General features: G+C 36.1%; 1 protein-coding gene across 6 annotated transcripts in view; it reads right to left on the bottom strand.

Moving 5' to 3' along the window:
- The window catches only part of SLAIN1 (SLAIN motif family member 1), a 66,851-nt gene that overhangs the window by 2,883 nt on the left and 47,742 nt on the right, over positions 1-16,226 (bottom strand). For all 6 annotated transcript variants that reach the window (XM_008950563.5, XM_014347467.4, XM_034936817.2 and 3 more), the window contains 3 exons: positions 14,753-15,094; positions 7,961-8,116; positions 240-522 (listed from right to left, as the gene is read on the bottom strand). In XM_008950563.5, coding sequence (XP_008948811.2) covers positions 240-522; positions 7,961-8,116; positions 14,753-15,094 — 781 coding nt within the window. The remainder of the gene's footprint in view (positions 1-239; positions 523-7,960; positions 8,117-14,752; positions 15,095-16,226) is intronic.

Here is a 16,226-nt window from a genome sequence, read left to right as displayed (position 1 = left end):
AAAGAGCGTCTTAGGAGTGATAGTGATGAGGGAGTAAGGGAAGAAAATGACATCAGAGAGAAGGGGACCTGACCCACACAGGGATATCCATCACTTTTCAAAGGGAGGAGAGCACAAGTCAGGCCATAAAGGGTAGTGTCTTACTAAGGTTAAAGTGAGCCAAAGGAAAAGTCAGCGTGTGTCTGGAGCAGTTTCTAGTTCCAAACTGCAAATGAAGTTATGCAAATACACATTCTTACCTTCTAACAGGTTGTGCAATTTTGCTTCGAGGCAGGTTACTCCCATTTATTGCCAACGAAGGTCTTGGGAGTGCACTGCGACCCATTATCCCAGAAGCTGCAGCTTTGTTCGGTGTGGGGATTCCTGTGTTGGAATACAGCTGTAAGCCGTTTGATAAAGGCATGTTACTGCTGCCTTGAACGGTTGGACTCACATAGGCTGTGGCTTTAAGAGGTTGTCGGATAGACACTGGGAAATGCCCCACGCTGTGGACTCTGTGTTGAAGCTGTCCCGGTGATGGAACTAGAAGAGAAAATGATATTCACGTGAGCAAGCTTCTACCACTATCCGACTTAGGAAATGTGTGTTATTTTCAGAAGAGTCCATTATGCCTGAGAGTACAATATACACAGGAGGAGATAAATGGAATATAGGTTCCAGACAGCACTGAGTAATGGAAAATTCTAATCCTTGACAAAGATCTCCTGGTCTGTCCATCAGCCACATTTTGGAGTGCCTGGCTATATGCAGAAGCCAGTTCTAAGCACAGCCTCCTTTCCTTTACAAATGTGATGATGTCTGAGTTCTTACAAGAGAAAGTCTTCCCCGTTTACTTGCTAGACATTAGGATTTCTTGATGCTTGCTTTGGTGGTGGTTCCATGAAAATAAAATGAGGAGATACTTTAATAGTTGTAATTACAGAAAAGAAGACAAGGTGGTATCTGTAGGTACAAACAGTTTATTACAGATATATTCCTTAAATAATATTCATTATGTCATTTATCTATCTGAGTTGCTGGGCATTATTACATTTATAATAGTAGCAAAACCTATAAAATGAAGGGCACTGGGAACTCTGGATAAGAACCCTTAAAAATTTCATCAATATACTGATCCAACTTTGTGTATCATTTCACATTAAAAGTAACAAACTGGTAGGCAGAAGTTTTAAAATTTTTTAATCCCTTTCTCCAAGGAAAACAATCAAGTTTAATAGAAACTTATGCACAGAATTCTGCTTACATACTAACTACCCAAGCCTTTGCTGCCTAGTACTTGCAACATGGTTAAACATGGACATACCCTGTTTTCTAAAACAGTTGAATTTACTTAATCATGAAATATATACTTTTTTTGAAATAAATATAAGGGGGGAAAAGACCCAAAAAAGTATCTATGGTTTTATTTATCATCTCTTGAAAATATTTCCTTAAAAATAGTTTTTCCTTAAATTTTTTTTCCTTAAAAAATGTGCTTAATTATACAAGGCAAAATCTATACACAGAAATACTGATACATGTGCTATCAAAAAGATAACACATCATGATCAAGCAGGTTTCATCCCAGGGATATAGAAATGGTTTAACATAGGCCAATCAGTAAATGTGGTACATCACATAAACAGAATTAAAAACCAAAACTATATGATCATCTCAACAGATACAAAAAAGCATTTGATAAAATCCAGCATCCCTTTATGATAAAAACCCTCAACAAAACAGGCATAGAAGGGACTTACTTGAAAGTAATAAAAGCGATATATGACAAACCCATAGTCAACATCATATTGAACGAGGAAAAGTTGAAAGCATTCCCCCTGAGAAATGGAACAAAACGTCCTTCACAACAATGTCCACTTTCACCATTTCTAGTCAACATAACACAGGAAGTCCTAGCCAGAGTACTTATAGAAGAGAAAGAAATAAAGGGCATCCAAATTGGAAAAGAGGATGTCAAACTGTCACTGTTTACCAATAATATGATTAGGTACCTAGAAAACCCTGAAGATTCCTCCAAAAAGCTCCTAGATCTGATAAATGGATTCGGTAAAGTCTCAGGATACAAAATCAATGTACACAAATCAGTAGCACTGCTGTATACCAACAACAACCAAGCTGAAAATTAAATCAGGAACTCAATCCCTTTTACAACATCTGTAAAAAATAAAATAAAATACTTAGAAATATACTTAACCAAGGAGGTGAAAAATCGTACAAGGAAAACTACAAAACACTGTTGAAAGAAATCACAAATGACACAAACAAAACACATCCCATGCTCATGAAATGGAAGAATCAATACTGTGAAAATGACCATACTGCCCAAAGCAATCTACAGATTCAATGCAATTCTATCAAAATACCATCATCATTCTTCACAGAACTAGAAAAAACAATCCTAAAATTCATATGGAACCAAAAAACGGCCCACATAGCCAAAGCAAGACTAAGCAAAAAGAACAAGTCTAGAGGTACCACATTAACTGACTTCAAATTATACTACAAGGCTATAGTTACCAAAACAGCATGGTACTGCTATAAAAATAGGCATATCGACCAATTGAACACAGAATAGAGAACCCAGAAATAAACCCTAATACTTACAGCCAACTGATCTTCAATAAAGCATACAAAAACATAAATTGGGGAAAGGACACCCTATTCAGTAAATGGTGCTGGGAAAACTGGCAAGCCACATGTAGAAGAATGAAACTGAATCCCTACCCCTCACCTTATACAAAAATCAACTCAAAATGGATCAAAGGCTTAAATATAAGACCTGAAGCCATAAAAATTCTAGAAGATAATATTGGAAAAATTATTCTGGACATTGGCTTAGACAAAGAAATCATGACTAAAATCCCAAAAGCAAAGGCAACTCAAACAAAAATAAATAAATGGGACCTAATTAAACTAAAAAGCTTCTGCACACCAAAATAAATAATCAGTGAGTAAACAGACAACTCAGAGTAGAAAAAAAAAATCTGCAAACTATGCATCTGATAAAGGACTAATAGCTAGAATCTACAAGGAACTCAAATAAATCAACAAGAAAAAAAAACAACTAATCCCATCAAAAAGTGGGCAAAGAGCATGAATTGACATTTCTCAAAAAAAGATACACAGCCAACAAATGAAAAAATGCTCAACATCACTAATCGTTAGGGAAATGCAAATTAAAACCACAATGAGATACCACCTTACCCTGCAAGAATGGCCATAATTAAAAAGTCAAAAACAATAGATTCGGTGTGGATGTGGCAAAAAGGGAACACTTTTACACTGCTGGTGGGAGTGTAAATTAGTAGACCCACTATGGAAAACAGTATGAAGGTTCCTTAAAGAACTAAAAGTAGAATTACCATTTGATCCAGCAATCCCACTACTGGGTATCTACCCAAAGGAAAAGATGTCATTATTTGAAAAAAAAGACACATTCATACGCATGTTTATAGCAGCAGCATTTGCAACGGCTTAGATATAGAACCAACCTAAGTGCCCATCAACCAACGGGTGGATAAAGAACTGTGGTATATATACACCAAGGAATACTACTCACCCATAAAAAGAAACAAATTAATATTTTGCAGCAACTTTGATGGAGCCAGAGGCCATTATTCTAAGTGAAATAACTCAGGAGTGGAAAAGTAAATATCGTATGTTCTCTCATGTAAGTGGGAGCTTAGCTATGAGGATGTAAAGGCATAAGAATGAGATAATGGACTCTGGGGACTTGTGGGGAAGTCTGGGAGGGTGGTGAGGGATAAAAACTACATATTGGGTACAGTGTACACTACTTCGGTAACAGGTGCACCAAAATCTCAGAAATCACCACTAAATAACTTATCCATGTAACCAAAAACCAGCTATACCCCAAAAACTATTGAAATAAGAAAAAAAAAAAAGAAATGTTGATACATGTGTATAGTAGTCAAAAAGCTTTATAAAAATAAAGTCTCTGTAAGATCCTCCCTTAGGTGTGTTCCCATTTAGCTTTGTGACACAGCAAAGTTCTCTTGGTTGACGAATCATCTCTAAGATTCTTTCTAATCAATTCTGTAATGCCTTAATTTGCTAGTTTTTAACCATGCAAATGTTTAATATACTAGTTCAGCAACTGTAACAAGTCTACTGCACTAACACAAGATGTTAATAATAGGGGAAACTAGGAAGATACAGAGGGTGAGGGATTACATGGGAATTCTTTGTACTTCCTGTTCAATTTTTCTATAAACTGAAAACTGCTCAAAAAAAGTGTTAATTTTTTAAAAACCTTCAACACATGAATTTGGCTCAATTTCTTCTGAAGCATAATATACATAAAATACATACATCTTAAGTCTACAGCTCAGTGAATTTTCAAAGTGAATATGTTCATGTAACCACTAATCCTATCAAGATAAAAAGCATCACCAGCAACTTACAATGCTCTCTCATGCCTCTTCCTAGTCAAAACTCCCCCAAAGGTAAGTGTTATTCCCACTTTTATCACAACAGACTGTTTTTCCCTATTTTGAGCTTCCTAGGAATAGACTTATTAGCATGTTAACCTTTTAATCTGGCTTCTTTCACTCGACACTTTGTCTGTGAGATTCACCTGTGTTGCTGTATTACTAATTAGTATTCCATTGTATAAATGTGATTATTCCCCTGATGACAGAAAGCTAGGTTATTTCTAATTTGGGGTTTTATGAACTTCCTTGAACATGTTTTGGTGATCATATGCACTCATTATGTTGGGTAACTATTAGGAGATATTAATTTAGCAAAGTTGCTGGATTCAATATCAAAACACAAAAATCAATTATATTCAAAATATCAGCAAACTAGTAGAAACTGAAAGAAACCTGAGGAAATACTATTTATAAAAATACTACTTATTAAAAATCACAATACCTAGAAATTAATTTAACTATAGAAACATAAAACCTCTATATAGAAAGCTACAAAACTTCACTGATATTAAAGACCTGAGTCAATGGAGGACTATTACATATTAATGGATGCAAAGACTTAATATTGTTAAGATCTTCCAAAAATTGATCTGCAGAGTCAATGAAATGCCAACCAATTTCATTTGAAATGAAATTACAGGACAGTTTATTCAGGAATAGAGTCCTACTATCTCTCCTACATGTAACATATATAACCACCCTTGATTTAAAAAAAAACACATAAGAGAAACTAGTTAGAATTAATAGGCATAATCCTAATTTTACAAATGAGAAAACAAGACTGAGAAAGAATACTTAACTTTCCAAAGAATTTATGATTAAGAAAAGACCCAAAACCAGGTCTTTGACTACAACTGTGTTCCTCCTTCTATACTTGCAGCCTTTCCAACTCTCTATCCTACCTCTGTTCTTTCCAGAAAGCAAAATGGCCCAGAACCAGAAATTGTCATGATAAGAACTTAGAATGCATAAAGAACAGTGGCTTAGAATGCTCAGAAATGAAAGTAAATGAGAACATAATCTTAAGATTTGAAACAAAAGTTATGAGAGTCCTCCTTCTCCTACACATTAATATTCTTCTTGGGGGCTTTCTCTCAGTATTATGCTTGACTTAGAAATGATGATTTTTATATTTTCCTCATTGCTTTTACACGCATGAATTGGAATCTACTACAAAGAGGATGTTCCCCTCTATTTATCCAATTAAGTATGAACCCATGCATATTTATTTTATTCCATCAGTTATAATCCATTACTATAATTATTTACTCTGTGGCTCAAACTGCCCCAAATTTGGCCATTAGGAGGTTCCTTCAACTTGGTTCCTGTATCCTTTTGACATTTTCCCGTCATTTTGGGGGCACTTCAATCAAGGCTGAACATTCTTTGCAGTGTACATTCTATTTTGGGCTACATACATTTTTCTGGCACTCAAATCTGCTACTAATACACATTGAGTTGGAGTCAACAAAAATTCCTAATTGTTACTATATTTGCTATTCTCCAAACTGTATTTCTCCCCTCCCACACTTACACTATTGATTTTTTTTTTTCTTTTTTCAAGACAGGGTCTCATTCTATCTATTGCCCAGGCTGGAGTGCAGTGGTGCAATCTTGGCTCACTGCAGACTCAACCTCCCAGGCTCAAGTGATCCTCCTACCTTGGCCTTCCAAGTAGCTAGGACTACTGACATGTGCCACTATGCCTGGCTAATTTTTGTATTTTTTGTAGAGACGGGGTTTCATCATATTGCCTAGGCTGGTACGTTACTGATTTTTGTAATTCAGACATAGAATTGTATATTTCTATCAGCTAAATTTCTTCATGATACATTTGGCCCATTCTCCTAACCTCCTGACATAAAATGAGTTGTTAGTTCTCTCGGTTTCTACTATTGGCAAATTTCATAGGTTGTTTATGTGTCCTTATACAAGTCATTGGTTCTAAATATTTAATAGGTCAAGCCTTAACATAGAATCCTGTGGCATTCATTCAAGCATTCACTAAGAGTTCCTTATGTTCTGGCAATACGTCAGGCACTGGGAACAGAAAATCAAATAAATGATGGCCCAAGCCCAGAGGGAGCTTACAATCTAGTAAGGAAGACAAACATATTAATAGTAAAACACAGTACATTGAATAACAGAGGTAAGCACCGAAAATCTAATCCACTCTAGCATTGTTTAGGGGGTATTTGAGAAAGTGTGTTAGGGTGATTAAGTAAGCAATGAAGACTTCCAAAGGCATGGTATTTGGACTGTGTTATAAAAGTAAATAGGAGTAAACTGAACGAAGAAGGAAAAGGAAGAATGCTAGGCAGAGAAGAACAGCACGTGGAGCTAGAATATGATAGCAGTTAAAAGCTCTGGGAGTAACCAGACCTAGGTCTGCCTCTCTGCTCTTCCAACTGCATGGCCTTAGACAAACTGTTCCTTAACCTATCAGAACTGTTTCCTCTTCCACAAAATAAGAATGGCAGTAGAAACTAATTCATAGAGTTGTTGGTAGAACTAAATAAGATAATGAATATAAACTAGTTAGCACAGTTCCTTGCACAGAGTAAATGATGTCACTTGGTTGTTAGGAACTAAAACATAAAGAAATGAAAGATCGCTGCATGTTAGGGAGATACAACCTGACACCTAAAACTAAGTTTGAGGGAGAAAAGCTACAAACCATTTTGGATGCAGACTTAAAACATCCGGTTGATGACTCTTGGCCAGTACACTCAGAACATGCTCAGCCTCCCAAGTTTGGGCATTTTTATGAATACTGGTAATATAACCTTGTGCCTTCCTCCTGGAAGTCAGTGTAAGACTTAACTGCAACAACCCATATAGACAGCATGAGTAGGAATGGGGGGATGCCGAAGCAGCACGTCCCCACATAAAGTGAAGATACACAGCACTAGGCCTAATGCTAACTGTGTCACTCCCTGCTGGGTAAAACATAGAAAGTAAGTAACAGAATGTGGAGTAAGCTAAAATAGAGTGGACAAAAACTACTTTAGACACTCTAAAATATAACTTCATTTAGGGGGAAAAAGACAAAAGTATGCACAGGTGAAAAAGAAGACAAAAGGAACGGCTAAACAGAATTAAGTGTGCTTATTCAGGTAGACAGCTAGAAGGAGGAGGATCTGCAAGGAAAACAATTTTTGTATGATGAGTGGATAAATCAATCACCATGTAGTACTTCTACTATCCTAGGATATAAAGGACTACAAATAATTTACTATTATTATACAAATAACAATTTACTATTATTAATTGATACCACAGGCACTGGTAAGTAATTTATACCACAGGCACTGGTAAGTTGAATAGTAAAAATACTATTCAACTCTAATGGTGAAATAAAAAAATAAGTTACACGGCAAGGAAAAAAGTTTACTGTTCTTTCAAGTAAATATAAAGAAATAAAACAGATATTTTCCTTACAATTAAAAATTATAAAAAATTATACAATTATACAATATATAATTATATCAAATAATTATACTCACTACAAGATTGTATTCTTGAAATTCCATTTCCAGCTCCATGCAAGCTTGAGTCAAAACTCTGACTATTTCGCACGGTGACTGGAGAACTAACGTTGCTACTAATGGCAGTTGTACTTGGCATCCGGGCTAGGTTAGGCATACTTCTTCGGAGCTTATCTGGAAAAGAATTTTACTAAGTTAAAAATGACAGATGTTATGCAACCAAAGTACTAGCTTTCAAAAGCAAATAACAAAAGTCATATTGTGCTCAATAATAAATAAAAATTATTACATGTTGATGATCAAGCTTTCTAACCTATTGTACAGGAAAACACCCTTCCCAACCAGAAGGGTTCCCACCAAATAAGCATGTGTGATGGTTAATATTGAGTGCCAACTTGATTGGATTGAAGGATGTAAAGCATTGCTCCTGGGTGTGTCTGTGAGGGTGTTGCCAAAGGAGATTAACATTTGAGTCAGTGGACTGGGAGGGGTAGACCCACCCTCCATCTGGATAGGCACCATCTAATCAGCTGCCAGCATGGCTAGGATAAAAGCGCAGAAGAATGCAGAAGGAGCAGACTTCACCTTTCTCCTGTGCTGGATGCTTCCTACCCTCGAGCATCAGACTCCAAGTTCTTCAGCTTGTGGACTCTTGGACTTACATCAGTGGTTTGCCAGGATCTCTCAGGCCTTTGGCCACAGACTGAAGGCTGCACTGGCGGCTTCCCTACTTTTGAGGATTTGGGACTCCGACTGTCTTCCTTGCTCCTCAGCTTGCAGACAGCCTATCATGGGACCTCACCTTGTGATCGTGTGAGTCAATACTCCTTAATAAATGCCCCTTCATATATACATTTATCCTGTTAGTTCTGTCCCTCTAGAGAACCCTAACTAATACAATGTGTTAAAGGAGAACGAGACTTCTATAAAAAGACATAGGGACTAGCTAAGCAGTTAGCTATCTGTTCCTATTCAATAAGTGGCTAAAACTATATTTAAAAAGTTAGAAAATAATCTTATAGCCATTAAATTTACCAAAACAACCCCAGAAATTAAGTTACATGCTTCTTAAAAAAAAAAAAAAAAAGAACCCTAGAAGAATCAAAACCAACATTTACTGAATCTTTTGCTACCATATCAAAATGGAACAAATTAATAAAATTCAAACTTCAGATGTCTTGAAATATCCACTCATCACATTAACATGACCACATTAATCTCTGGAAAGTTTTAACTTTCATGAGTACGCCACCAAATGTTTGCAGATAAAAAAGACCAAGAGAATGCTTCAATTTTTTTGCCTTGCTAAGTTCATCTTCTGCCACCAAGAGGCAGCAGAGAGTCACATACAGATCTCAATGTTGAGATGTGTGAAATAACACATGTGAAATAAGCCAGCCACAAGACCACAACTCTATGAGACACTTTTTCCTTGATCAATACACATCCCCCAAAAACTAAAGTACCTATGTCAGGTCATTTAAACTGAAAAAAAAAAGCATATATACGAGTACTAAGCCATAACTAATTCAAGGACAAAACTAATTCAAGTACTGAATTCATTTCTTTCTCCCCTTCACACACTACTCCTTCTGCATTACTTGGATCCATAAATTGTAGCCCTGTCCAGCACATCACCTAATCCAAAAGTCTGGGAGTCTCCCAAGATTCACCTTCTCTTTGCACCATACTTTCCAAGTCCTGTTAATTCTGCCTCATAAACATTTAGTGAATCTTCCACTACCACCTAGTTCTTACCTCATTATTGATCACTTACATTTTCACAAAATTCTCTTAATTGGTCTCCATGTACCCTTGTGTCTTGTTTCTCCCATCCATCTCCCATACAGCCGATTCCACTCTTCCTAGAGCACAGCACGCATCACCCACTTGCTGAAATCCCTCCAACTCCTCAATTCCTCCCCTGCTCCCTCTTCTGAAAGGCCAAGCTCCTGAGCACAGCCCAGATGAGGGCTTCAAGGCCCAGGCTCTTTATACTTCTCCAGCCTGGCCTCTCAGCCTGCTCCCCAACCACAGGGGAGAACTCTCTCATACCTGTGAGCAGGCTGGTCCCTCCATGTGGACACCCAACCTCACTTTGGAGAAGGAACAAATGAACAAGGGAACAAACATCTATTGTGTTTACACTAAATACCAGACACTCTGTGAGCTGTTGGGGATACCATAGTGTATTAGGCAGATACAGTCCCGAGTCTCATTGAGTTTATAGTCAAGATTTATGGTCTAGGTTTATAGTCTAGACCAGTGCTTCTCAATCCATCCCCACCCATTGTTGATCCTAAAGAGAAAATCTAAAATAAATTTAATTAAACTTAAAATTAAATTTTTCCCAAATAAAATAAATATTAAAGATTAACATTTTGATAGGGGTAAACCATGGAAGATCATAAATCATTGTAATATCTAAAGTTTTTTTCACCCCTCCAACTTACAAGATATTTTTATCTTTATTGATATATACCGCAAAACACTAAAGTGCACATATCAGAGCATTCAATCTTGTGGTCATTTTCTTTCAAGCAAAACCAGAAAATAATGATATACTTGAATACTAATCCAAAAGGCATTCAAGTCAAAATCAAACTCAGCTCTTCTTATTCCCCTTTCATACACTACTCCTTTGACATTACTAATACCTATTAAATGTTGCCATGTCCAGCAATTTTTGCTACCTTGGGGTGGAAAAGGCAGAAGATTAAACAAGCACAATAAGTATACTTAGATAATACGTATAATAAGAAAGCATAAAAAATTGTAGAGAGTGCTATGGTAGAAAGCACAAAAGAATATTTTACTCATGTGGCTCTTACTAATACTTTAAGAATTGGCACAATTATCCCCACCATAGAGAAGCTTTTCTATGGACTTCCCAGCTGGAAGTATCTACCTCTCACACATTACTTTCTGTGTGTAGTTCTAGAGTAAGGATGCTCAAATATTGCCACTGACTGTTAGATTCCTTGGCAATTTTCCTCATTATCTTCTTGATGCCTATTTTTAACAATCATACGTCTCGTATTCCCAAATTCCTATTAAAGTTCCCAGCCTCACAGAGCAGGTACTTTATATATCAGCAAATATTATGTGTATGATTTGGCAGACAGTGTGTAGTAAGAAGGGAGGAATTAGAAGGATTCATCTCTACATAATCTTAGTGGCCATATCTAGATCTTTTGACTATTACAAAAACTGGTGTAAAAAAGTCAGCCTCTATCAGTACTAGACTATTTTCACTATACATATTTCCAATACATATATTTTTAAGCAGCAGGGAGGCACAGGAACATAATTATATGCTATTGAGAAAATTAATTGAGCTTCTATATTTCTTTTTAAAATCTCTCTCCAACTATTTACTATAATAGTTTTCATACATATAGAAATGTTAAAAAATAGTATCATAAACACCTGTTTTTCCACCTGGCTATACTGGTTGTTTCAATTTTGCCATATTTAATTCATCTCCACATGTACTTTTGTTTGCTTTGCTAAACAAGATAAAACTTCAGACATCTTGACACTTTAAATGCATATTGATCTCCTGAGAAAATTCTATAGAATCACAATACTGTAATCGCATGTAAACAAATTAACAATATCATATGATAATCTGCATACAAAATTTTTCAGACATCCCAAGAATATCTTTCACAAGCTTTTTCCTCTAAACCACGATCCAATCAAGGTCCACACGTTACATTTGGCTATGCCTCTAATCTGTGTTAGTCTTTAAAACCAATCTTTACTCATATTTAAGCAACAAGTCAGTTTCACAAAGCTTTAATCTTGAAATATGCTCTTAAAAATAAGGTCTTCCAAGTGTAAATATTTAGGACACTATTCCCCTTGGAACAAAGCTGTGATCTCCAACTTGTGTCAGACCATCTGGAAATGAGGTACATTTCCTGTCAAACAATGTGGAACGTTTTAATAACCACATATTCTTTAAAGTTCAGGGAACCAAAAGTAATGTTCTATTTCTATCTTCACAAGAAATCAGCAGTTTAATCTTCAAGGGCTGAGATGCAGCAGAAAACTGGAAGAATAGACCAAGTAAAGAATTCAAATGAGCTTGCTCACATTAAAGAGGCAGCAAGACTCACCACTCTATGAACAAAGACTCAGGAATCTTTAGGACTAAAGGAGACACTCATTGTCCACCAAACAGCTAGATCTAGGCATCCAGGCAACACAGGCTCCAGGGGAGGTCCTCATGATAATAAGGACTACATCATGCCTCCAGTAACCCTGCCATACCGTAGAATTATAAAAAAGTTGGTAAAGATTCTACAAGTTGAGTCATTTTGATATTTAGCAAGTTATTCCAGTTATGCTTCTTTTAATTCTATGAATCTCAGAAATATCCCAGAAAGTTTTATGAACCATCTCTTTAAATCTAGGCAGTGTAGGAACTACAAAAGCAGTAAATATTAATATACATTTCTAGTTTATTCTCAATTATTTTAAAATGAATCAACAGTTTACAATTATTTTCTATCTATATTATTTTGATAATTTAGAAAAATATTTAATAGATTAGCTTCAAAGTTACCATTCTTATTTCAGTTTTTTGCTCAATATTCTATAGTAACAAATGCAGGCTAGGACATCTGAATCATATGTTAATAAAAGTTTAAAAACAAAAGGGGAGAAGACAACCTTTATTCAGCACATCCACTCCAGGCTACATGCAATGTAACATTCATTATTCCATTTATTCCTTATAATATATTTAGGTGGAGAAAATGTGTACCAGATGGTTTGGTGTGAAATTATACCTAAGTTTCCTAAGAGACAGATATCATCTTGTCCACATTTTACTTAGGGAAACCGAACCTTAGAGAGTTGAGAAACACAGGATCTACTGGACTTCAGAGCCTCTGCTCTCAACCATTAAGCTAATTAGTCAGAAGTCATATCCAGAAAATTGCCTTTGTATTCCATTTTTCTTGTATTGTGAAAACTAGACATTTTAGGCAAAATAAAACTACCATAAAGGGACCTAAACTGTGATATGTCTCCACTTTCCTGTGAAGAGTATCCCAGCACAGGATTCACAGAAACCTAATCCTTTTCAAACGGTGTTTGATGGAAGTGAATACCACTTTTCTGAGGTGCAACAAACAGCTAAGTGGAGAAAAATGATCCCATTGACAATATCAATCAAGATGCAGAGCTAGCATCTGCTTGGCAACTTGACTACGATGTTCTAAAACACTTTAAGTAAAAAAAAAAAAAAAAAAAAAGCTTTAGAGAAATGACTCTAGGTGCCCTCTCAATTTTAATAAGATGTTATGACTTCCACTAAGCACATGGAATACATTGTCTTTCTGATCTATGAGCTTTAATATGTTAGTCATGATGACATTTTTTAGCCACCACTCCTTTAAACTTGAAATCTCGAGGTAGTAAGAGAAATTACAAATACAAAATTTTAAATATTTCCAAATGATCTCTTAATTAGCATCAGCATGAATGATACAAGTATAAAGGAAGAAAGGGTAAAAACTAAATACAGGGTTATGGCTGATCACTAATACAAAATTTATATTTGGCCTATAAATATTTTTAAAGACCATTTGATCACATCTGGACCCAGCTTTGAGAAATAGTGCTATATAATAATTAAGAACTGTAATTGTATAATTATACATTATTTTTTATTGGTTTGTTTCTCCATAATATATAGAATTTATGTGTGAGGGTTCAGGTGATCATTAGTACAAAAACACAACAGGCTTAGAATATTACATGATTGCTTCTCCCATAGTTCTTAGAAGTCAGAGTCCAACTCCTGCAAGTGTGGAAGAAAGATAAATGATGAAGAGATAGAATAAAAGAATGACACAGACAGCAACCCACCATGTTGACAAGACAGATCAATTTCCCATTACCCTGTCAAATGCTAATGGAAAGCAACCTCCATGTTCCTGCTGCTACACAGATCTTAATTCTAGATGTCAGGAGATCAGAGGGAAAGACACGTCCCAAACTTGCCTAGATCTGGCTGTGTAAGAGCAGCATCCTCTGCAAGCATCATCATTCATGCTTACAACCTCACTCTGTGCTAGGAACAGACAGTAAGAGACTGAAGGCTGTGGACAAGGTAAGGAATGACAACTCACAGACTTTGCCTCCATGGGCTTGACCACAAACTTCTCAGCTTGTACAACCCTGTCTGTGCCACAGGCACCAGCAACAATGCAGAGATGCCGCACATTTATAACTCATTCCGAGCCAGCTATGTCATGAAGGTTTTCTTGAAGCTGTGCGTTTATAAATCTGGGACACGTAATCAGAAGCCAGTCAATTAGAGACGCAAATTTAGACCAAACTGGGAAGGTCTGGAGGATGATTTTTAATCTGAGAAACATTGACCAATTATCTATATTTCTCTTAAAACCATTTCTTGGCCGGGTATGGTGGCTGTCATCCCAGCACTTTGGGAGGCTAAGGCGGGCAGATTACCTGAGGTTAGTGGTTCAAGACCAGCCTGGTCAACAGGGTGAAACCCCATCTCTACTAAAAATAAAAAATAAAAAATAAAAAATAAATTAGCCAGGCATAATGACACATGCCTGTACCCCGGCTACTTGGAAGGCTGAGGCAGGAGAATCGTTTGAACCTGGGAGGTGGAGGTTGCAGTGAGCTGAGATCGTGCCACTGCACTCCAACCTAGGAGACAGACAGATTCTGTCTCAAAAACAAAAACAAAAACACAAAAACCATTTCTTGACCACATATAAAAAAATTAAAGCATATCAAATACCAAAAAAACATACAACCTACCTCCATTGGTCCTATTTGGTTGCTGATCTGGAGTTTGGGCTTGAGGTGAATAATACTGTTGCTGCTGGTAATTATTTGAAGGAAAATACTGGGAACTGGGGCTCCTCCTACACTCCCGAATGCTGGAGAAAGTCTGTGAATGGGGAATTCCTCTTTGGAAAGGGGAACATCTTGGAAGACGAGGCTGAGGTGGTGGCAAATGATCAAATTCCTCTTCATCCTCCAGACTGTATCGGTCATATTCTTGATCACTACATGTCCCTTTTTTTCCTGAACTCAATGACACACTGGAACTATGTCTTGATACAGATGCTGAAGTAGAAGCATAATCTTGCCTGAGACCTATAAAATAACAAATAGTACTCTCATGTATTTTGATCTAGCTAACATTTAGTTATAATTAACCAAGTATTAGATGAAAAATTGTGCCAAATAAATTACTCACAGAGACTTATTATCTTGTTCTCAAGTTTACTAAATTGACAAGTTTACCAAGACAATAATCACATTTACCTATGAAACAGATATCTAATATTGGACAATTCTGTTTTGCAAAAAGATTGCCCCAATTCCAGTGAGGATTATATATACCTGCCACAGCTCATTCGTTAATATCTATCAATTTCCCCTTTTCAAATCAAGAGATATTTTAGAAGGGGAACTTAGGAAGAAATATTCATCTCATTATGAATAGTTTGCTATGAGTTAAAACAACTAAAATCTTCAAATCTCTGCCCAAGTAGGAAGTCATTCTGCTCCCCACCCCCAACTTTTAAAGTCAAAGGGAAAGTTTAAAAGCCGAGGTACAAATATTTTCCCACAAGGTCATCTCTCTATTGTTCTTTTATGTTACTAATATTATCTCTTTCAAAGCACACTGACACCTCAATACTTCTAATAGTTTTAGGTCATCCTATAAGGTAATCATCTAAAAATAGTCAAACTACAAAGTTCTCATTATTTAACCCATTGCCAGTACTACAATTTTTTTTAAAAAGTGGTCTATCCCTGACTACTTAACTTCTGAAACTGACATACAATCTTTTAGCCATATATATTTTTAGAAAGAGTATTTAAATTTGCTTTTACTAAATAATTATATAAAATAACCACTTTTCCCCTTAAAAATGTATCTTATTAAATCCTGCATAAGCATTACCATGTTTCTCATAGAAGCCTTGACTAATTCTGAAAACAGGAAATTATTATGCTTAAATGATACTTGATTATTTCTACTTATGTTGGTGGAAAAGATAACTCCAAAACAAACACTCCAGTTCTGTGCCTTTTGATACCATTAATGCCCTTCAACTAGTTCACTCCCAGATAATTTTTTGTAACTTTATCGCAGAACCAGTGAAAAACTATCCTATTTCTACTTATCTACTCTTTCACAATTATTTACCTGGAGAAGTATGTCAATGCATTTTAACTGAAATTTTAAGATAACTGTAGATTCACATGCAGTGCTTAA

The sequence above is a fragment of the Pan paniscus genome, chromosome 14 (genome assembly GCF_029289425.2).
Source record: "Pan paniscus chromosome 14, NHGRI_mPanPan1-v2.0_pri, whole genome shotgun sequence".
NCBI lineage: Eukaryota > Metazoa > Chordata > Mammalia > Primates > Hominidae > Pan > Pan paniscus.
This window is presented reverse-complemented; position numbering and strand designations above follow the sequence as displayed.